At 36.0% G+C, this 23,870-nt stretch overlaps 2 protein-coding genes across 10 annotated transcripts in view; one reads left to right on the top strand and one right to left on the bottom strand.

Annotated features, from left to right (window-relative positions):
• Positions 1-4,527, bottom strand: part of LOC126622442 (uncharacterized) — an 82,693-nt gene extending 78,166 nt beyond the window's left edge. For 3 of the 9 annotated variants that reach the window (XR_007623454.1, XM_050291233.1, XM_050291232.1), the window contains exons 1-6: positions 3,327-3,674; positions 2,596-2,639; positions 1,977-2,038; positions 1,659-1,754; positions 699-753; positions 457-538 (exon numbers count right to left, since the gene is read on the bottom strand). Coding sequence is in view for 3 of the 9 variants with exons in the window: in XM_050291233.1 (XP_050147190.1) it covers positions 457-538; positions 699-753; positions 1,659-1,754; positions 1,977-2,038; positions 2,596-2,639; positions 3,327-3,510 (523 nt within the window). In the remaining 6 variants the exon portion in view is untranslated. The other 6 variants (XR_007623478.1, XR_007623477.1, XR_007623479.1 and 3 more) reach the window with 6 other exon arrangements.
• Positions 4,528-18,825: 14,298 nt separating this feature from the next.
• On the top strand, positions 18,826-22,929 carry LOC126623315 (MDIS1-interacting receptor like kinase 2-like). The gene is made up of 2 exons (XM_050292164.1): positions 18,826-22,228; positions 22,323-22,929. Exons 1-2 carry the CDS (start codon positions 18,919-18,921, stop codon positions 22,694-22,696), a joined length of 3,684 nt encoding a protein of 1,227 aa, XP_050148121.1. The 5' UTR covers positions 18,826-18,918; the 3' UTR covers positions 22,697-22,929.
• Positions 22,930-23,870: the final 941 nt, after the last annotated feature.

Genomic DNA, 23,870 nt, shown 5'->3' with positions numbered 1-23,870 from the left:
AATGTAATTCCAAGAAAGAAAGAAAAAAAGTAATAAAATAGCAGCAGATAGAGAATATAATGTCCAAATCTCCCAATAGTCTGCACACCTAGTAGAGCCTTCAACAACAAAGTGTTTAGATTTCTGCGTACAACCTAATAATATCAATCAATTTTTCCTCGGTATTTTAAAGTAATTTCATCCCAAAAAGCAACATAGCAAACGTGCATCCATACCATACTCATAAGAATATATAACTTCTGTAGCTAATTAGTAATACAGCTACCACCTAAGTTCCTTTGTGAAAAGAAAAAAAAAATAATAACAAAACTAAAATTTTAAGGAAAACAATGAAACTTTTTTCTCCTGTAAGGGACCATACCAGCACCCTATTCAATCGAGGGTTTTTACAAACCCAAAACTATAAAAAAAAAAAAAGAGAAATAAATTAAAAGTTGAGATCAATGAACACTGTACCTTGGAAATGGTAAACATGCAGAGCTCTTTGAGACTGGTCCCAATTCGCTTGCCATAGACTAACGACACAGAAGAACATAACCTTCCTCCTAATTTCATAAGTTTCTCAGTAAACAAAAAAGGCAAAAAGATTGAAAGAAACGTCATATGACATGTATCTTTCCCTTTGAGATACAAATAATTGACATTAGCAAAAGAAAAATGGACTTGCAAAAATATAAACCTTCTTGAGCTGAGCTTACATTCTTGATTTTCTCTTGATGACTTGCACGTTCAAAAATCAGGGGTCCAGAAAACCTTCAAAATGATAAATAAAAGAATTATGTCCTCCATATCATAGAACGTAGTAACAAAAGAAGCAATGCAAAACAGTCTCTAAGAACAAGTTAGCATGCATAGGCACACCCCAACAGTCTGAAGAATTTTGTTCCAAGTACAGTGCACCTTTCAATTTCAAATTAAAACATCTTCTTGTACCAAGTAAATGACAACATAAAGTATCATTTTCAATCTACAGAATTTTGTAATCGAACCCATATATATACACGTAGAAAAATCAACTTTTTCCCTATCACTAACAAAATTAGTAGTGTAAAAACCTCAGAAAAACCCACTGCATCAACTATGAAGCTACCAAAAAAGCCCAAAGTCTTGACAACGTCCAAAGCTTTGGATACACTAATTCTAGGTTCAAAAAGAACCAAAACATCAATGGCATGAAAATTGAGCATGTTTCCCATCTCTTCTCAAGAACCAAGTGGGCTATGGAAAATTGTGCTCAATTTCATATGCGGCAATTCACCCCGACCATCAATAAGTTTAGCCAATGCATTTATAAAACGACCTAAAAAAGCCTCACTTACTGGTATCTGAGCAATTCTTCATGTTGCTTATATATATATAAGTACACTTTTGGTTTTGGAGGAAGAAGCAACCGTACCCTGAATATATATAAGCACACTTTTGGATTTGAAGAATTTCTTCTTGGATAATAAAATTGCAGGGTAAAACATACTTGAACCATTTCACTGACGAAGTTGAAACCTCCAAGGTCCATAATGGATCCAGCTAGCAAATATTCACTAATAACCTGTCAAGTTTTGGTACGAAGGAGGCAGAATATGAACATTAAGTAAGATCATAGCATTAAGTTTTCTCTATAAGTTCAATAAGTTTGGAAATATATGAACATGCATACGTACTTATGAATGTATGTATCAGTCGGTTGTCCAGCGCAAGCAAAGGCAATGCCACCACAGGTTGCAGATACAATAACAACAACCAAAACTGATATTAATCTACAATGAAACCAGTAGATGAGTTCAAATCAGCATTTTTTGTTAAGAGAAGACCAATAAACTCCGCCTATGTAAGTTTATCTTACATTGCCAGTCCCAAGACCGGATAAAGGAGGAGGGGGAGGGCGTCAGGTAGTCGACAGCCGGCACTCCATAATTACGTCGAATCCTTATGAGAAGACCAATGAACTTAACGAAACTGTAATGAGCCAGTAAGTTTACCTCAAGTCTAGTTGCAGCACTGGATATTTTGATTTAAAATTTGATATTATGAAGATATTGTCCTAAAAATATTAAAATCAAAGTTACATTTAGGTCCGTTGAAATAAATAACCGGATTAATTATATTTTCCATGAAGCAATCTTACAATGCGATCAATCAGTGTTGGTGTATCTTCTCCTCTATTATCATTATCCAGATTGAAAACATCATGTAGTTGAAACGACCTATTTCTACTCCAACAGAGTTGGTGAGAACAGGCCATAATGGCTAGATTCAATTGACAAAGAATATATTAAAAACTGTACTGAATTTAAGTTAGAAGCATGCACTTTTCATCTTTTGTCTAATTTTTCTTCGACTTTACTCTCGCAACTGTTTCTAGTACCGCCTGATCCACACAAAGATAGGTAAACAATGAAATTAGAAAGAATTACAACATATCACATTTGAGACCGAATCAAGTATGCATCAAAACATTAGATTGGACTATATTTGCGCTAGCAACCCATGAATTACGATAAGAAATGGTTCAAGGTCAAGGTTTCAAATTCCTTAAGTAAATCTGAATCAGATTTTAACAAATGGTTCAATGCTAGATAAAATTTGCTTAGTATTCACCTGCTGGCCAGCGACGCTGTTATTGAAACTTCCAGGATTAGTAGCTGCAAATATAAGCAAGCAAGGGAAACAATAAATTTAATTTAAGACTAAAAACATGAATTAGCTAACAATAACAACTGCATTTAACAATTTAAGCATAATCTGATGGATTTTAAAGAATGAAATTTCACCACAACCAACTTTTCTTAACAAATTTCTCATCTTTTCCTCTCATCCAAACACAAAATCCGAAGATCCTTCAAATTTTATTCTATTTTCGTTTCGGGTTTCGACCTAAAACCCTAATTTGAACCAAAATGCATAGAAAGAGGAAGCACATCGGTTCTAAGACGAACCTTCATTCTGATCATTCTCTTTGGACTTGTTCAATTATATTAAACTACATATAGGGCGAGGGAAAATATAGCACTATTAGCTTATTGTAAGCCCATTAAGCCTATAAGTTCACTGGTTTCCACCATAACGATCATATACTGCGGTTAGCAATTCTGAACTTTATGAAATATTATGCATAAAATCTTTAATTTAATGGAAATTGAAACTGAAAAAACATTACTCATATCCGTGCTAGATATATTTCCTAACGAACAATTGGTTTTATGTTTTTCCTAATATCTGCTGAAATTTGAAAAGACAAAACTACAACTTGTGTAAAGTTCAAAATCCGCATTTAGAAGGTGAATCAGAATCCAATGTCAATGAAAGCGGAATGGTAAATGAGAGCTTACTTGTTTCGTATGAATATCCAACACACATTGATATGTCATTGTGGTTTCCAATTGAATCATGAATTCCAGAATGTAAATCGTACCTTGAGTATAAGAAAACCCAGAAAAGGAAAATTAAATCCCACACAAATGGTGCAAGAAAATATGAGAAACCTATATTAGTCCCAACGGTGAGCGTTTTCATCAAAGAAGTAGACAATCCACACGCCAAATCACCAATCGAATATGAAGATGATCAATAAGAAGAAATCCCTAAAACCCAATATTTTATTAGAGTTGAAAATCGAAATTAAGCCAAAACGGAACCTTCACTAGCCAAAGCTAATAATCCACTAACCCAACAAAAAGGCAAAGAAAAATCACCTCTAAATGACTGCCATTGATTCAGGCACAGAGGGCTGAATGCCGGAGTGATCATGAGAGGGTGTGACCGTGTGAGAGATCATGAGAGGAACAGAGGGCTGAATGCCGGAGTGAGACTCAGCACAAGTATGCAACTGACTCCGTAGACTTAAAAACATCACAATTATAAATTCTGAAACTGATATAAATTGAGTAGACTATACACAAAGCATAAACAAATTCAGCACATGAACACCGAAGCTTACCAAACTCATGTGCTTGCTTGAAGCTGTTTTTGGTCATTTTTATACTATCTACTGCATAAAAAGGACCCAACTATAACGGCAATCTTTATACATAATTTGATATAATACCAAAAAATTAAATTAAATGAAAAATTGAGTGGAAGCCACGACCAAAGTGGTAAAATTCAAGAAAACATCCAAGCCCCAGGAAAAAAAATAATAATTCTTTCGGAGAAATCAAAGAAATTCAATCAGGTAATCAATCAATTAAGTACCTAATTCTCTTGGATGCCTTGAATAAATATAACACTCCAAGATAAATAATTAACTGTCCAATATTATATTTTTCCTGTTTCTTTCTTCTTATTTCGGGAAAGAAACAAACCCAAAAACAAATAATTGAAGAAAACATACAGAAAATATTGGGGAGGAGTGACATACAATCTGCTGAGTTCTTCTTCGCTTTGCAGATAAGAGATGGTGCCTCCTCATCGAGTTCATGCATGTATTGCCCGGAGTGAGATGGTGAGCGGGCGTGAGAGAAAATGGCAGTGAGAGAGAGTCGGGAGAGAAAAAGTGGGAAAGAAATTTCCAATCTGTATAGCACCGAAAGGTTGGTGGCAATTTTGTAAATAAAGTGAAATTCACTCCAAAACACTGTTTATTTTCTAGGATTTATATTGTTGCATTCTCATTGCGTCCAGTTTATAAGGATCCTTCACACCATTCTGTAAATAGTCAATGAATGTTACAATTTACACCAAATTTCATATGTTCAAATTTAATATTAAAACATAAATTTGTATATACAGTATTGATATATATGTCTTCGTCTATTTAATTGTCATGCACAATTAGATAACTAAACGGTTTCGCTTTCAGTTAATTTTTTCATGGATGATCTTTCAATGGTAACCGAAAAATTAATCGAGATTATGAGAAATATTGTTAAAAAAACATACATAAAGCTCATAAACATAGAAATTTAGTAGGTTGCAGTACAAGTCATAAACCGGATTACAACAAAGGAAAAACCACAAACACTAGTTCAAGAACGAGACTATCTTTTTCTGCATGGCCACAGTGTTAGGATTTTGGCTTGTCAAATATGTCCTAATTGTTTTAGGATTGTTTTAGGAAAATTAGAGGTATACCAATTCTTGGCCTAGATGGATTAGGAAAGAATTTCAGTTTTCCTTATTCAATTTCGGTTTGGATTTCTAGAAGTCTATTTGGATTTGGATAAGTGTAATTTCCTAGTCCACTTAGAAATAGGAATTCAATCAGCCTTGGGACATGTAAGCCTACCCTATGCGTATAAATAGGGTGTGGCAAGGCTTAATTTTTTAGAGAGAAAATTGTGACAGTCGAGACAAGTGAAAGAGATTAGTTATAGGGTTTGCAAAAGTTATGTAATCTCTATTATTAATCAAATGAGCGGTGATTTTTCTATCTAGAGAAATCACAACTGGACGCAGGCAAAAGTTTTGCCGAACTAGTACAATTATAAATTATGAAACTGATATAAATTGAGTAGACTATACACAAAGCATAAACAAATTCAGCACATGAACACCGAAGCTTACCAAACTCATGTGCTTGCTTGAAGCTGTTTTTGGTCATTTTTATACTATCTACTGCATAAAAAGGACCAAACTATAACGGCAATCTATATACATAATTTGATATAATACCAAAAAATTAAATTAAATGAAAATTTGAGTGGAAGCCACGACCAAAGTGGTAAAATTCAAGAAAACATCCAAGCCCCAGGAAAAAAAAAAAAATCTTTCGGAGAAATCAAAGAAATTCAATCAGGTAATCAATCAATTAAGTACCTAATTCTCTTGGATGCCTTGAATAAATATAACACTCCAAGATAAATAATTAACTGTCCAATATTATATTTTTCCTGTTTCTTTCTTCTTATTTCGGGAAAGAAACAAACCCAAAAACAAATAATTGAAGAAAACATACAGAAAATATTGGGGAGGAGTGACATACAATCTGCTGAGTTCTTCTTCGCTTTGCAGATAAGAGATGGGGCCTTCTCATCGAGTTCATGCATGTATTGCCCGGAGTGAGGTGGTGAGCGGGCGTGAGAGAAAATGGCAGCGAGAGAGTCGGGAGAGAAAAAGTGGGAAAGAAATTTCCAATCTGTATGTATGGCACCGATGGGTTGGTGGCAATTTTGTAAATAAAGGGAAATCCACTCCAAAACACTGTTTATTTTCTAGGATTTATATTGTTGCATTCTCATTGCGTACAGTTTATAAGGATCCTTCACACCATTCTGTAAATAATCAATGAATGTTACAATTTACACCAAATTTCATATGTTCAAATTTAATATTAAAACATAAATTTGTATATACAGTATTGGTAGATGTGTCTTCATCTATTTAATTGTCATGCACAATTAGATAACTAAACGGTTTTGCTTCCAGTGAATTTTTTCATGAATGATCTTTCAATGGTAACCGAAAAATTAATCGAGATTATGAGAAATATTGTTAAAAAAAACATACATAAAGCTCATAAACATAGAAATTAACGGATTACAACAAAGGAAAAACCACAAACACTAGTTCAAGAACGAGACTATCTTTTTATGCATGGCCACAGTGTTCGGATTTTGGCTCGTCAAATATGTCCTAATTGGTTTAGGATTGTTTTAGGAAAATTAGAGGTATACCAATTATTGTCCTAGATGGATTAGGAAAGAATTTCAGTTTTCCTTATTCAATTTCGGTTTGGATTTCTAGAAGTCTATTTGGATTTGAATAAGTGTAATTTCCTAGTCCACTTAGAAATAGGAATTCAATCAGTCATGGGACATGTAAGTCTACCCTATACATATAAATAGGGTGTGGCAAGGCTTAATTTTTTAGACGAAAACTGTGACAGCCGAGACAAGTGACAGAGATTAGTTATAGAGTATGCAAAAGTTCTGTAATCTCTATCTAGAGAAATTACAACTGGACGCAGGCAAAAGTTCTGCTAAATCAGTATAATTCTGATGTGTTTCTAAGTTTTTCTATATTTGCTAGTTTAGTCTATTGTCATTGGTTACATTAAAGAACAAGGTCTAGTGGCCGTATTTCAGCACACGGCATTCTCACGGGCAGGATCGGACAAATGGTAAACATGATCCTCCCGCTTTACTTCTATCACCTCCACAACTCCATTCCATCCACTCTCTCTCAGCGCCTCCCCATAGTACCATCCCCTGTCTTTCCACAAACGGATTACAATTACAACTTTCGCTATAATTTTTCAAATGCGTTACAACAGTTTTACATCACTATTGATATTCTACATCTCAACCTTGCAAAAATTACAAGGTACGCTGCCACTCCTCATGATCTAGATAATCTTAACAAACATTATTTAATCCGTGTTTAGCAAAAAAATTTGAACTTACATAAAAACACAAAACAATTATATAAAAAAATGAACATAGACTAACCAGTTCATGCACAGTTTATGTTACTAATTTGTTTCGACATTTCTACCTTCGTTCATTTGATTGAAATATTGTTGTATAACAGGTTTAAACTTTGTTTTTCCAGTACCTTGTCACAAAATAATTCCACCTTGGACAAAGTACAAGGTCTGCTGCAACCTATGCTTTGTAAATTGCATTCAAATTGATACTGCTTAAGAATGCATTTGAATATGTTCAGTTTCACGCCTGCAACATCACGTGGGCACCATTACTAGTAAAACCTAAAAGGTAAGAACTTACAAGACAAGTTACAAAACAAAAACAAACAAAAAAAATATCCAAGGACATATTCTTTATAAAAATGGGGACTAGTTGTGGGGCATATTCTACATTAAACTTTAATGATCGGAACTGTTTAGTTTTCAAGTTTTTATTCATAGATCATCTTTGCAAAAACCAAATTGAATCCGATACTATTTACCAATTTGATTGTCTTGATGAAATTTTAATGTTTTTTAGAACATATTAGAACATAGTGTTCTTCAATTTCTTTGCACTGCATCAAACAGCTCCGATTTGGCTAATATTCTGCAAGGATGATAAATGAAGTGCAACTTGAAAGATAGACGGTTTAGATCGTTGAAATTCGATGTGAAGTGAACCCCACAACTAGTCCCCATTTCTATCAAAAATTGGGGATCCCTTTAGATAAAAGGCATGTCCAAAAGGGTTAGGTGAAAAAGAAAATCACACATTATGAATAGCTGACAAACTTGTAAACGGGCATGCCAAACAAATCTAAATTCAGAAAAGGAAGAATTTATATAGGAGGAGTAGTATGCCAAACAAGTGAAGACAAGAGAAGCCCTAAATTGGCTAATTTGTTAGCAATTGTATTCCATTTTCGAAATGTATGAGAAAAACGGAAACTATGTTCGACAACCACAAGATACAATTTTCCCCACGAGCTTGGAGTGACCAAGGAAGAGAAATTGAACTAGAAGTAAAGCAAGACATCACACTAAAAGAATCATTTTTAAGGCATAAATTTTAATAGTTCATTTATAAGAATATATAATCAACATGAAGCGGAGTCTTCTAGCTCTAGTGTAAAAATTAAAAACCAAATTACAATCCATCAATAAGAACAAGTGTGAATGTTGATCAATGCACGTAAAATAGATATTAAGACTAACATTCACGATTGAATCCAACAGGATTAGATTAAAATTTCTATGTTATGAATTTGATGATAGAAATATAAAGGAAGGTATTTTAGAAATTTGATTTGATTTGATTTGATTTGGTTTGGTTTGGTTAGATTTCCCTTGTGGGCAAATATTTGATTTAATTTATTTCTTATTATTGCTTCGTTTGGTTCTTATAAGTATCTCCTTATGAAGAAAAATAAAACATTCGAGTTTTGTTCCTATAAATATCTCCTTATGAAGAAAAATAAAACATTTGAGTTTGTAAAGTTATTGAAGAATTCCTATATTTGTTTCCACCAACCGAAGTGTTTTCCAGAAAGAAAAGAACAAAAAAAATTTCCAAATGGCAAAGTACATGCGTGGAGGAATGTTAGAACTTTCCAAGACAGTGAAGAGAAAAATTGTCCAAAAAGGGTTGAAAAGAAATATGAAAATAAAACTATGAAGAGTGAAACTGAAAGGATGCCTCACATCTCGCGGTCAACCTTTTTACCTACCAGAAACATCAAACGATGAAAAAATTTAAATTTCGACTAGTTATTCGACGTTGAAATCTTGTACATCGATCTTGGAATAAGTACGAAAGAGAGAGACAGCCCGCCATGAACGACTCAGGTCATGAGGTCAACCCATTCTATTTTCTCTTTGCATGCCATTAAGTGGTGCATGCTGCATTGCAAGTATATATCAAAACCACCAGTGATGCCATCTGAATTAAAGTTCCTTTTAATTGGATTTTTTTTATAACAAACCATATTCTACACTACATATTTTACACTAAAAGAATGAAAAAAAATTGAATCTGAGACGTAGTAGGTTGAATAAGAAAATCTTAACCACTAACATAATTGACCACTTGCAATTAGAATTGGTTAATGACATTATTTATTAGGGGTGTGCTATCCACACACCCCAAATTACTTCTCACACACCTTATTAATTTCTGTCCGTTGATCTTCTTTAATTCATCTGATCCAACGGCCGAAAATTAAAAGGGTGTGTAAGAAGTAAAATGGGGTGTGTGGATATCACACCCCTATTTATTAATGCGTAATCAGAAAAAAAAAAAAAAGCATCTTGAATTGAGTAGGAATGGGATGGTAAGACTAGGATTAAAACTATATGTAAGGCAGGGGGTGAAGATTTACATGAACACCTTTCCTAAGTCACACAGAAAAAGTAACAGATTTCTTTACAAGAAAATATCACTTGGACTTGTCATTTTTCTTACTAGCCTTAAAGAAAATTGAAGTTCCACTATAAAACCAATTGACAATATAGAAAGTAGTCCAGTTATTTAGAAACTCATGCAAAGTATCATTTTTCTCTATTCACTCTCAACAAACCCACTTAACTTTTGTCCAAGTTTGGTCATCCCTAGTGTATTGAACCCCTGTAAGAAGAGGACTAGCAGCAAAGCAAAGCATCTTCAATCTTCAATTTTTCCAATGCAACTGACGTATAACGCAAGGACACTAGCACTCTCAACGAGAGACATTGAGATATTCTGTAGATTGATTATTCGAAAGTCAAAATTAAGGGTACAAGCCACCCTTATATAGCAAGGTGATGCATATATATAAATGCAAAATAAAGACTACATAGTTGTAATGCATAAACATGAGATAAGTGCACTAGCAGATACATAGGTATGGATTAATATGATGCATGAGCGTGACCTATTAAACATCAAAGTGCTCATCAACTCCACCTTTCATTGATACGCTAAGCAACCCAAAAAATCCAACAAAATGTTATTCTTCCTCTTTTAACGTCATATTTGATATTTGATGGAGTTTTTTTCTCATGTGTCCTTTCTTATCAATTTATAACGCTTCCTTTTCTTTACCTTTTGTTCGTAGAAATTCACCTCAATCTTCTCCTACACCAGCCCTCAGTGTAGCTCGTATGTGTGAAATTCCACCTGTAAGAGAACAAACGTCGTTAGCCTAATTGATGAACGCCCTAAAAAAGGGGGAGGTTGTTCGCCAAAAGGCCTACAAGAAAGTTTCAGCCAAAGATTTTGGTTAGTCTGTTGAAGATACTCTCACATATTGTGGATGAAATATCCGTACACAGCTGAATTGATGAACACCATGAGAAGGGGCTAGGCTGTCCTCCAAACGGCCTCTAATGCCTAAGTCAGAAAAGCAATAGAGAGAAAAATTGAACTTGAGAGAGTTCTAAGTAGTAAATGATGATTATCGTTTTCTTTAAATGACTTGGCTATATATAAGGAAGAAACCCTAGTAGGCAACTGGGAGGGGAGTGTAGAGCATACTAGGCAGTCCTTGATGGTGCAGGTCAGTCTCCAGAATCCTACCAGCTAGTAACCCTTAAGGTCCCTGTTGGTAAAAACGCAGGTGTGTTGGACACCCAAGGAAAGACTTCGAAGAGTAGGTGCCTTCTCTTCATGGTGCAGGTTAGTCTCCAGAATCCTGCCAGCTAGTAACCCTTAAGGTCCATGTTGGTAAAAACGCAAGTGTGTTGGACACCCAAGGAAAGACTCCGAAGAGTAGGTGCCCTGCCATCATTAGACTAGGTATAGCCATAATGGAAGAACGTATTATGGGCAGCCCAATGAACCCATGCCCACACCTAGGGGCCTAGAGAGCCCCATGATGCGTTAGTGGCATTAAACCCCTATTACCTCAGGACAAACTACATCTTAATCCTGCAGTGTAATTATTTAGTCCACTCACGATGGCAAAGGTACAATCGTCACATTGAGCATATAGTTCACGTGTCATTAAATGTGGTTAACTTATGTCTCCACACGTACCATGAAGCTCTTTTGTTAGCAGTAAACCTTTGATATTGGGTGCATTTTTGCTCACCACTATAACTATGGTGTATGCTCACCAAACACCTAATCATTTGTCATGTGTACTGTTGATGCACAAAATCAGTGAGGACTTTGGTACAACAGAAAGTGTTAAGTTTGTAACCTTCGCTAGATTGCTTCGGTCACTAGTATGGATAAGTATGTAAATGGATAGAGACAGAGAAGCAAACACAAGACGTACGTGGTTCACCTAGATTGGCTACGTCCACGAAGTAGATGAGTTCTCATTAATTGTGAAGGGTTTACACAAGTACATAGGTTCAAGCTCTCCTATAGTGAGTACAAGTGAATGATTTAGTACTAATGACATTAGGAAATATTGTGAGAGAATGATCTCTATTTATACAAGAGAGTTTCTAGTTTCATTCTGACATTGACACGGTGATTGGCTTCTGATGTTGACACGTGTCGCGCTATGATTGGCTTCTGATGTTGACACGTGTCGCATTGTGATTGGCCTCCTGGTTGGAGGGAAACTCTTTTGGGTCATTTAATGTTACTTTTCAATTAAAAAAAATTAACTAAAGTTAAATGAAAGAACACGTGATAGATGATTAAGTGTATGATAAGCATACACCAACGTTTAGAGTGATGAGCAAAAATATTTTCTTTAATATTAGAAAATATTTTTATTCGTGACCCTAAAGTGATAGATTTATTCACCACTTAATTGATTATCTGTTGTTGCTGCCGTCCACTTTAATGTGTTCCACTCCACTTTAATGTGTTTCTTAAATTGCCTAGGAATTAAAAAAAAAAAATTAATATCCGATCCCTAGTTCTTACTGTTTATTAACTAAGACCTTATTAGTTATCAAATTTTGATTCAAGTCCTTAGCATTAATGTGATAATGAATTTACATGTTTATTATATAAATTTTTAATATAAAAATTAGTAATTAATTTAGGGTTTAATACTCACACCTCTATTAAACTTCTAATTAAATTTCAATTCAAACATTTCCAAAATAATAAAAAATTAAATTAAATTAAGTTTGTACCTATTAGTTTTTTTATATATATAAAAAGATTCTTAATTTTTAATCTTAAATGTACCCATTCATATAATTTTTCAATTTTTTTAATCTTAAATGTACCCATTCTCAAATATATCAATTTGTTATATGTAAAATGTACCATTTTTTAATATAAAATCCATTCAAATTTTTTAATCCATGTTTAAACTTATATGGGTACATTCTTTTTTGTTGATTTGAGAATGTATCCATGTTTTGGTACAATAACTTTTTTTTGTTAATTTTGGTTAATGTACCCATACATATATGTACACACACACAATATAATAGAGAGTATAATTTATATTTTATTATTTTTAATCCCATAAATTATGGGTTTTATTTAAAATCTCATTAATATAAACAATTACAAATTTCAATTTTTAATTTTTAATTTAAAAAATATAGTAACTTACATTATTACATTAATGTCAGGGATCTCAATAAAAAACTAAAAACTAACAAGGTTTCAATCAAAGAATATTGATAGTTATGGACCGCATCCAAAGTGTCCCTTAAAAAAAAAAAGATATCCAACATTTCCAGGCGTATTCGAAGAGCCAAAAGGAGTTGAAGCATCCTTGTTGCATATATTCTGATTGAATACAATGACGCACCCACCAGTGGTGTTACTTAAGGATGTTATCACCAAGTAATGTTTGTTTATAAATTATAATGTATGACATACTAGATTGTCATCTGTCTTCTCTTAATTGGTTTTGTTAAAGTATTTTTAATTTAGTTTGCTAGTGCAAAATGTGTGGTACTAAAAATTCCACTTGAAAGGGTGAACCGCAACCCACGCTCTAAAATATATTATTGTCCAAGTACTCAACATTGAAGAAGGGGAGAGTGTCCGCCAAAGGACTTCCTATGTCTAAGTCCAGAAAGTAATAGAAAGAAAAATAGAATTTGAGAGAGTTTTCTATAATAAGTGGTGATTTTCATTTTCTCTAAATGACTTGGCTATTTATAGGGAAGAAACCCAAGTAGGTAGCTGGGTTGGGAGGCTACAGAGCATACTTGTGACAACCCATCTCTAATTTTTTATGTTTTTAATAATTTTAAAGTGAGAATTTATGAAAATGCCCTTCGAAGCAAACGAGTTGACTTTTGTTGACCGCATTTCCGTGTCACGTAAAATTCATTCCCTTGGTGTAGCCTCGTAGTACTCGTCGCTACGAACTCGTGGTGAGCAAAATCGAATTTGGAGCTAGAATGAAGGTTTTACGAATTTCAGAATGATAGGGGCATTTTGGTAATTTCACCAATGGAGATATTTCTCCACTTTAGACCTCTACATGGTTGACAATTGGCACCTCCCTATTTATGGGTGCCCTTCTTCTTCTCTTCTATGTTCTCTCCCTTTCTAGAACACTTCTCACTCTTTATCCTTGTGTCTCTCTTACCCACACCTCAAACCCTCTCCAAGATCACCTACCGAGACCACCCTCATTGGCCTTTCTCCCTCCGGAGACCACCACACCACCACCATTTCCTCGTCTATGAGATCTACGAGCCCAAAATGACGAGAAACTCTCACTTTTTATCTCTCTCTCTCGTTGCACAATAACTTCACTGTGCAAAAAGTAAATCTGGCAAGTTCTCACAGTTTTCTGACGAGGTAAGCTAGATAACAACTCTAAATCTTCATTAATCGTGCTTAGAATTGAGTTTAGGTAGTTTTGAGACAATTTGGTGGTGTTTAGACGTAGAAAGCCACTCGGGAGAACTTTCCCCAGTTTTCCGATGAATGACCGTGAGTTGCAGGCCATTCTCTGGCCGATTCCTACCTCAACTCGATCTCATTTTGGTATACTCTCAATCCTTATCCTTGTATCTTAATTTTGCCTTTTAAATTTTTGAATTTGGTTAGGTTTTGACCCTAGATTGGAGCTGAGAAGTTTCCCGGCCAAAACTCCAGACTCTGGCTTTCTCTTTCACCCGCGAGCCAACTAGGTCGACTCGACTCGTGACCCTTTTATATAACCCATTAGGCCAAAACCTAAATTGGAACCAGCTCAATCCTTTAGGCTTAAACCAAAGCCCAACTTGGAAACCTAAGCCCAAGTCCCACCCGGACCCAAATCTAGTTTCTTGGGCCGGCGCGTGAAGCACATGCACCTCCACTGGAGGTATCGTGCTCCACCACCGTCTACGGTAATAACTTTTCCGGCGACCTAAATCTGTGCGTGGCCTTTCGAGCAGCCACCTTGTGGCGGCGCGTGGAGGAACCCGAGGTCCTTCTTTAGGTTTCTCGACGTGCCGAGCCCGAATCCGCCGTCCATTTTTCAAAATTTAACTGTTTTAAGATAGTTCCTTTATTAGTCGTACTTTGTAAGAAAACGTGTAATTACCTTAGTATGTTATATTTACCTAAATGGTTTTGTTTCTAAGTGAAACGCATTGCAAAGACTCTTGATGCTACGAGGCGGGTTCGACTCGACAACATGATCTGTGAGTAGGTATTTTCTTTTATATAGTATATAAATATACTTGTTAGTTTCCATTTATACATTTCATAAAAGAGTTTTTTACAATGCGCCTAAATTAGCGTGACGTTTATAAGACTTAACGGATTGATAGAAATTATGACGTTATGCTACATCCTATGGATGCTCAGGTATTCGTATTAGTATTGTTGCCTTAATTAAGTTTACGGCTACGAATAGTATTTTGTTGACTAGAATTAGTGAATCATTATGGCATGCTTATATTTATGTAGTCTGCTTATCATTGATGCACCCCGGTGTTAGTGCTTGCCCAGGGCCAGGGCCAGTCTTTCACGTGTATATTCACATCCGCACTGCACGCTCACCTTGGATCCAAGTAGGTGCCAATCCTGTCGTACAAGTTGCATTAGGTAACTCCGACTCGTATGTGACCGTGAATAGTGCCAATTTTCATGTGATTGTAACACTATAGTGTATATTATGATTACACCAAGTCCTGTCATACAGGTTGCATTGGACAACTCCGACTTGTGTGCTAGCATAGGTTGATGAGCATCAGTTCAGTCATACAGGTCGCATTAGGCGATTCTGACTTGTGTGCTATAATAGATTTTGAGCACTCGATATGTTATGATTGCTTATGCGAGATTATGTGATAGTGGACATCATGCGCTTATTTTTGAAATATGATTCCGTAGTAGATTCTTGAGATATTGCATATTACGGTAAGTATTTTCTTATTATACGTAGTATGTATATTTTGGAAACTATACTTGTTTTATAGCGAGAGGTTATTATGTTTTCAAAAGGTTTTACTAAACTTATTTTCAGGCCCACTCACCATTGTTTTTCGTCATTCCAGGTTCGAGTTTTCGTATTGACGAGGATTCTTGGCAAATTTTAGTACGGGAGATTACCTACGATGGTATAATTCTCACCCTACCCCTATTGTACTTTACTTATGCTCTGCATCACGTGTGAATTGGGTTCTTTCCCGCTCACAAGCACACTCTCACATTTAGGCACACTTAGGTTTAAATTTACTCACTTTTCCACATCACTACACTTTATGGCTTCGTCACCCTCCTGGTGACGGCCATCACAGCTCGATCTTCGGGGTCCAGGTGGACATTCCAGGTCAAGATGTGTCAATAACTAGGCAATCCTTAATGATGCAAGTTAGTCTCCACAATCCTACTAGCTAGTAATCCTGAAGGTCCTTGTTGGTAAGAGCACATGTGTGCAGGACACCCAAGGAGAGACTCCAAAGAATCAATGCCCTGCCATCATTGAACCGGTATGGGCCTAATGGAAGAACGTATAATGGGTGACCTAGATAGTCCATGGTGCGTTAGTGGCATAAAAGCCCAATTATCTTAAGGTAGACTACGTGTTATTATCTTAATGGTAATTATATGAACTACTCACGACATCAGGGTAAAATTGTCATATTGAGCATATAGTCACATGTCCTTCTCCTATTGAATATGGTTAATCTATGTCTGCACACATACTATGGAGGTCTTCTGTTGCTAGTCCATCTTTGAAATTAGGAATTATTTTTGTTCAGCATCCTAAAATGATGGTAGTGCTTACCACCCAATTGATGATCTGCTTTTACCAGTCCACTTTATTATGTTCCTTAAATTGCCTAAGAATAACAAAAATATATATATCTCCCACATTTCCAGGCATATCCAAAGGAACAAAAGGAGTTGAAGCATCCTTGTTGCTTTATATTTTGATTGATTGCAATTTACGCACCCACTAGTGATGTTAATCAAGGATGTTATCACCAAGTAGTGTTTGTTTATAAATTATAAAAACGTTTTACCAGATTGTCATTTGTCTTCTCTTAATTGGTTTTGCCAAGCATTTTTAATTTTATTTGATAATGCAGAGTATGTGGTAATAAAAATTCCACTAGAAAGGGGTGATCCGCAACCCACGCTCTAAAATATATTATTGCCCAAGTATTCAACGTTAAACAAGTATGCATACGGCTGAAAATTAAAATATACACAAGTGCCCTAAGTCCTAACCTTAAACATTATAAAGAAGCCGCCCACTATCTCTAATTCTTAAACAATCAAAAGAAAAGTCACTTAATATTATGTTAATGTTCTTCTTTTCATTTATAAGTAAAATGTTTATTTTTTTCACGTTGTCATTAGATTAGACAAGACTCTAAAGCACCAAAAACACTTGCTACGATGCATTATAGATTATACACTGCAGACTTCGTTTTTCATCGAGGAGATTAAAATTTGAGGGCATTCTTAGTTTCGAGGATTAAGTATTATAATTAATATGTTTTTACGAGTTCACTGTTAATTTATTTCTCCCATGTCTTAATTTAAAATACTGTTAATAATATTTCATACAAATTTCATTATAAGCTTAGTAATTTTAATTTCAAAAACCTTATTATATAGTTTGCTAACTTTTTAAGTAATAACTAAGTTACATATAGCGTGCAAGAAGTTATTTTTCTTTCACTGCAAATTATTGTATGATAAAAGCCAAAATAGCAGGAAAAACAAAGAAAAAAACTCACGTCCACTTCGTGTTTTTTTTTTCCCTTTCAAATAATTTAGGATCTCGCATGAGATAAGAACAATGTGTAATGATTAGAGCATTTGATATGTCAATACATCTAAAGTGCATATTAAGTTGGCTTAGAGTATACTCTAGAGCACCAAAAATACTTGCTTTCGATGCATTACAGATTATTCCAAATTTTATTTTCATTGACGAAATTTGAATTTGAGGATGGTATCAATTTCTAAGATTAAATTTTATAATATATTTGACAGCATATTTTTCATGCCATCCGTGTGATAAAATTTTGTTTCTGTCATGTATATATACTTACAGAAATAACTAATAGCCTAGTATTCTAATATTTTATGCATTGAGATATGGTGATTTACACCTTCCCTTTCACTTTTAAATTTAGACTATACTAATAGTATTTGCATCTTATCAGGAGCTGTTATATATTTTAATTTTTTCACATAACATCATGTGAGTGATAGGATATCACCATCATATCGTTCTAATTGCACGTAAGTTCGTTTTCAAAATACAAAAATATAGCATCACGTGCTTAATTATGAGATCACCACCACACTGTTCTATTTGTATGTAAGTTATTATTCAAAATGCAAAAACAAAAAGGAGTAGGATTATGTTCTCCATGTTTTCCTCATCTCCTCTCACATTTTGCTTTTTGTCATTTTGTCTTTTTATAAAAATATCAATATAAGATGTTGACGTAGCTTAACCGTAATCGTTCAAATAGATAAGGAGTAAATGAGAGAGAGATTAGGAGAAGCGAGAATCATTCTCCAAAACGATATCCCATAATTTTGCACAGCAACAAATACAATAGAGAATATGAATGGCACACTATAAACAAATCTGTTAATGGTGATGTTATTCACACATCATTTTTTATTTTTCACACTTTTCTCATTTTCGATTATCCGAGCAAATAAATTAAAAAAAATCAAATGAAAAAAAATTAATAAATAATGTTTGAGAGTTAGAAATAAGTGCACACGCATCTGTTAAAATTTTTATGTGATGTAATTTTTGATAGATGATACAGAAGTAAAAGATGAGGGAGAGTAAGTAGACCGCTAGTTTGGTCGTTTTGGATATTCAAACATTATTACAAGAATCTTTACAGAAAACCGCAGCATTTTATTAATTTACAAACAAAGTTAATCATTCGATTCGGGGATTAAAAAATGAAAAACAATGTGTGAGAGTTGAAATTTGTGAAAGTCAAATCTCAAACCTTCTCTTTCAGAAAAACAGACAATAAAAAATTCATAGTCCCTACAACTCCAAGTTGCACTTTGTCCAAACCAAACCTGTGATCAATCACATCTACCGCAAATAAGGACCATCACTCTTTAAGTTGACCCATCTTTTTCCTGTTTTTATAATTAATTCCCAGTGGACCTCACTCTTCCTCTGTAAAACCCTTGGAATCAAACAAGAATATCAAATTGGTCAAACACCATGAAAGCACTTCCCAAGCTTCCTGCTCCTTTTCTCCTCCTCCTGCTCCTCCACATTCTCTTCCTCGTCCTCGCCCTTCTTCCATTGAAGGCAGCCTCCTCACCAGCAGCACAAGCAGAAGCACTTATAGCCTGGAAAAGCAGCTTTTCCTCACCCCCACCACCTTCTCTGGATACATGGGCACATGCAAACCTCAAAAACATCTGCAACTGGACAGCCATTTCTTGCAACCCCATCACCAAAACAGTTTCCCAGATAGACCTCTCCAACCTCAATATCTCAGCAACCCTAACCCAGTTCAACTTCACCCCATTTTCCAACCTCACCCATTTCAACCTCAATGCCAACAATTTCAGTGGGCCCGTCCCATCCGCCATTGGAACCCTCTCAAAGCTCAAAACTTTGGACCTGGGAAACAACCTTTTCACCCAAGAAATCCCTGAGGAAATAGGGCTGTTGACCAACGTTGACTATCTCAGCGTCTTCAACAACAACCTCTCTGGTTCAATCCCTTACCAGCTCAGCAACCTCCAAAAGGTACAATTTTTGCTTCTGGGTGCAAATTATTTAGAAACCCCTGACTGGTCAAAATTTACAAGCATGCCCCTTTTGCAATACCTTGACATTTATCTCAACAATCTGGATTCTAATTTCCCAGATAAATTTGTATCTGGTTGCAAGAACTTAACTTTTCTGGATTTATCTCAAAATTCATTGACTGGTGAAATCCCAGAAAGTGCTTTTACCAATATGGGAAAGCTTGAGTATCTCAATCTTACTAATAACCAATTCCAAGGAGCATTGCCAGCAGGCTTTCTTAAGCTTAAACATCTTCATTTGGCTCTGAACCGGTTCAGTGGTCCGATTCCTGAGGATATTGGGCTGGTTTCTCGGCTGCAGAGAATTGATTTGCTTACCAATTCACTTGAAGGGGAAATCCCATCTTCCATAGGACAACTTAGAGAGCTACAATACCTTGATCTTAGAAACAATTCATTGAACTCTTCGATCCCTTTCAAGCTTGGTTTTTGTACTAATCTCACTTACTTGGCATTGGCTTCCAATTTCCTCACTGGGGAGCTGCCTCTGTCCTTGTCTGGTCTGACCAACATTGTTGAATTGGGTTTATCTGGGAACTTGTTATCCGGTCCAATCCCGCCTTCTCTGCTCTCCAATTGGACTGAAATGGTCTCTTTGCAACTCCAGAACAATAGCTTCAGTGGGAGCATTCCACCCGAAATTGGTCTGTTGACGAAACTCAGTGTCCTGTACCTGTACCAAAATAAGTTCACTTCCTCAATTCCATCGGAGATTGGAAACTTGAAAGACATCGCGGATTTGGATCTTTCCGGGAACCAGCTATCCGGGCCAATTCCTATGACAATGTGGAGTCTCACCAATCTTCAAAGCTTGCAACTTTTCTCCAACAATCTTATCGGGACAATCCCCACGGAGATTGGTAACATGGTGTCACTGGCTACCTTTGATGTCAACACGAACGAACTGGAGGGAGAGTTGCCAAAGAACATTTCTCTCCTCACAAACCTGCAGAGTTTTTCTGTTTTCACGAATAAGTTATCGGGTGGCATTCCGAGCGATTTTGGGAAGTACAGTCCTGGTCTTGCATATGTTAGCTTTTCAAACAACAGCTTCTCCGGAGAGTTGCCACCGGAGTTGTGCAGCGGATTCGGTTTGCAAGTTTTCACAGTGAACAATAACAATCTCATAGGGTCTTTGCCTGAGTGCTTGAGGAATTGTTCAGCATTGTCTAGAGTCCGGTTTGATGGGAACCAATTTACCGGGAACATTACAAATGCATTTGGTGTTCATCCCAGTCTTGAATTCATTGCTCTTACCGACAACCAGTTTGTTGGTACACTCTCACCACAGTGGGGAGAATGCAGAAACATCACGGATATGCGTATGGGTAGAAATAAAATTTCGGGTCAAATCCCGCCTGAGCTTACGAAGTTGACTCAACTGCATTATCTGAGCTTAGAGTCTAATGAATTCAGTGGGCAGATTCCTAATGGAATAGGAAATCTGACTTTGCTATTCACGCTCAATCTTAGCAGGAACCATTTGACAGGATCAATCCCCAAGAGTCTAGGCACATTGAGTAAGCTTGAGCTTCTTGATTTGTCCGATAACAGTTTCATGGGAGACATACCAATTGATCCTGGCACATTCGACAAATTAACGAGCTTGAACTTGAGCCACAACAATTTATCAGGTAATATCCCGGCTGAGATTGGCAACTTAGAGTTGAGGTACTTATTGGATCTTAGTAGCAATTCTCTCTCCGGACAAATACCTTCAAACTTGGCCAAGCTCACACAGTTGGAGGTTCTCAATGTCTCAAACAACCGTCTCTCGGGGGCAATCCCATCATCATTTACCAACATGCTTAGTCTAAATAGCTATGACTTCTCTTATAACCACTTGACAGGTGCAGTGCCGAGCAGTGGCATTTTCCAAAAGGCACCTGCAAATGCCTTTGCTTGGAACCCTGGCTTGTGTGGAGCTTTAGAGGGACTAACTGCCTGCGGTTCCTCCGGAAAGAAGTCCAATACGAACACCAACAAAATTCTGATTGGTGTCTTTGTACCTGTTTGTGGTTTATTATTGATTGCAGCTGCCATTTCTCTGATTCTCATATTCCGAAAGAAGCCTAAGCCGCTTGATGTGGAAACCAAGAGTTCCAAATCTGAAAGCTTTGAGTCTAACATATGGGAAAGAGAAGTGAAGTTTACATTTGGGGAAATCGTCAAGGCCACGGAGGACTTTGATGAGAAGTACTGCATTGGAAAAGGAGGATTCGGAACGGTGTACAAAGCAGAGTTGCTATCGGGCCAAATTGTTGCAGTTAAGAGGCTTAACATATCCGACTCTAGTGACATTCCAGCAACAAATCGGCAGAGTTTTGAGAACGAAATCAAAACTTTGACGCATGTCAGGCACCGGAACATCATTAGGCTTTTCGGGTTCTGTTCAAGGAGGAGTTCCATGTTCTTGGTTTATGAGTATTTAGAGAGAGGCAGCCTGGGAAAAGCATTGTATGACGCGGACAGAGGCCCTGAGCTTGACTGGGGTACAAGGGTGAAAATTGTGCAAGGACTAGCTCATGCACTCTCTTACTTGCACAATGATTGTTCTCCACCCGTTGTGCACCGGGATGTTTCTATCAACAATGTATTGCTCGAGTGGGATTTCGAGCCTCGGCTATCAGATTTTGGAACAGCAAAACTCTTGAGCTCGGATTCAACCAATTGGACCAACGTTGCTGGTTCTTATGGCTACATGGCACCAGGTAACGTAAATTATAATGTGTTCATTTTTGGCTCTTTTTTTTAGTGACTAAGGTATGTTTAAGGTGGTTAATTTTTCTTTTTCTCGATGTGCAGAGCTTGCATTTACTATGCGTGTCACAGATAAGAGCGATGTGTATAGCTTTGGAGTGGTGGCACTAGAAATTGTGATGGGAAGGCACCCGGGGGAAATGCTCGAGTCCTTATCAGAATCATCAAAAACATTGAAGGGAGATGCAGAGTTGCTTTTAAAAGATGTATTAGACCAAAGGCTAGAGCCTCCAACTTCTGAATTGGCGGAGGCAGTGGCGTTTGTGGTCACCTTAGCATTGGCCTGCGCTCGTGAACATCCGGAGTTGCGACCCACAATGCGTCACGTAGCACAAGAGCTATCAGCTCGGACACTGCCTTACCTCTCCGAACCATTTAGTGCATTAACCATCAACAAACTAACCGGGCATCAAAAATAGAAGGGATTGAAACTAGCCATCTCTCAGGTTGTTTGTATTTTGTATGTAAATGCACTGTGTCTATGGTCTACAAGACTGTTGCTTCTAGGTGCCGGGAAATTCTTACATATAACCGGGATATATACCGGAGTTTTTCTCTTAACGGAAAGGGTTGGAGACTTGTACGGGCAAATATTGAACACACAACAGTTGTACTATATAATATAGACTTAAGTTCAACATTCTCTGCAAAACCGCGTTTTTTCCAAATGGATAAGACTTTTAGGACCTGTTTGGTACTCCACTTAAATCCAACTTTTTAAACTCAAAAATAATTTTCAAGTTTTAAGCCTTAAAAACTTGTTTGGTATGCTTATTTTCAAAAACTGATCTCAAGACTAACTAAAAAATATAGTATATTTTTTAAAAACATAAAACGTAAATTTTTAAACTTAAACTCACTCATGTCTTTTCTCTCCCTCCTCTCCTCCCACTTCAAATCTATCTCTCTCTCTTTTCTTCTTTCTCTTTCCTCTTTTTTTTTTTACATTTTTGTCTCTCCTCCAATTCGCTATCTTTATTCTTTCGGTTCTTTCTCTCACTCCTCTTTTTCTATATCTCGTATGATCCTATCCCTTGTTTCTCTTTCTTTCAATCATCTCTTACTTTCTTTCATCCTCTCTCCTCTTTCTCCCTCTCTTGCGACCCCCTTTTTTAGATCTCTTTGTCTAGTTTAAGTCGTAAGATTTAAAAATTTTAAATCTCAAACCAATCATTTTTTTAAGTCTTAAAAAAAATTGTTTCAAGAAATGTTCTTAAGAAATGTTTTGAGAAATGATAAAAAAATTTAAATAGGATACTAAGCAGATCCTTAAGTTTTTGTATTTTTTGGTTGGAGAGTTTTTGTATTTTTTGGTTGGAGGTCACACTTAGCCTTCAAACAGCTTGAACTCAGTGTCCTTTTGTGTATTAAACACTTCCAAATTCCCAGATAGTCAAAGGTTCTGTTTATTTTTGGAAAAAAATGTTGAAATTTATTAGGTTTATTTAGGAAATTAATTAGAGATTTGATTTGATTTTGTAGTAGGGTATTTTTGGCATTTACGCATTAGGGTTTCTTAGGTTTATTGCTCTATAAATAAAGCAGAACAAATCATTCACAATGTAGCCTCTTGGAGTTTATGTAGTTGTCTCG

Source organism: Malus sylvestris, chromosome 5 (assembly GCF_916048215.2).
Source record: "Malus sylvestris chromosome 5, drMalSylv7.2, whole genome shotgun sequence".
Classification (NCBI taxonomy): domain Eukaryota; kingdom Viridiplantae; phylum Streptophyta; class Magnoliopsida; order Rosales; family Rosaceae; genus Malus; species Malus sylvestris.
Note: the sequence above shows the minus strand (reverse complement) of the source record. Positions and strands in the feature narration are given on the sequence as shown.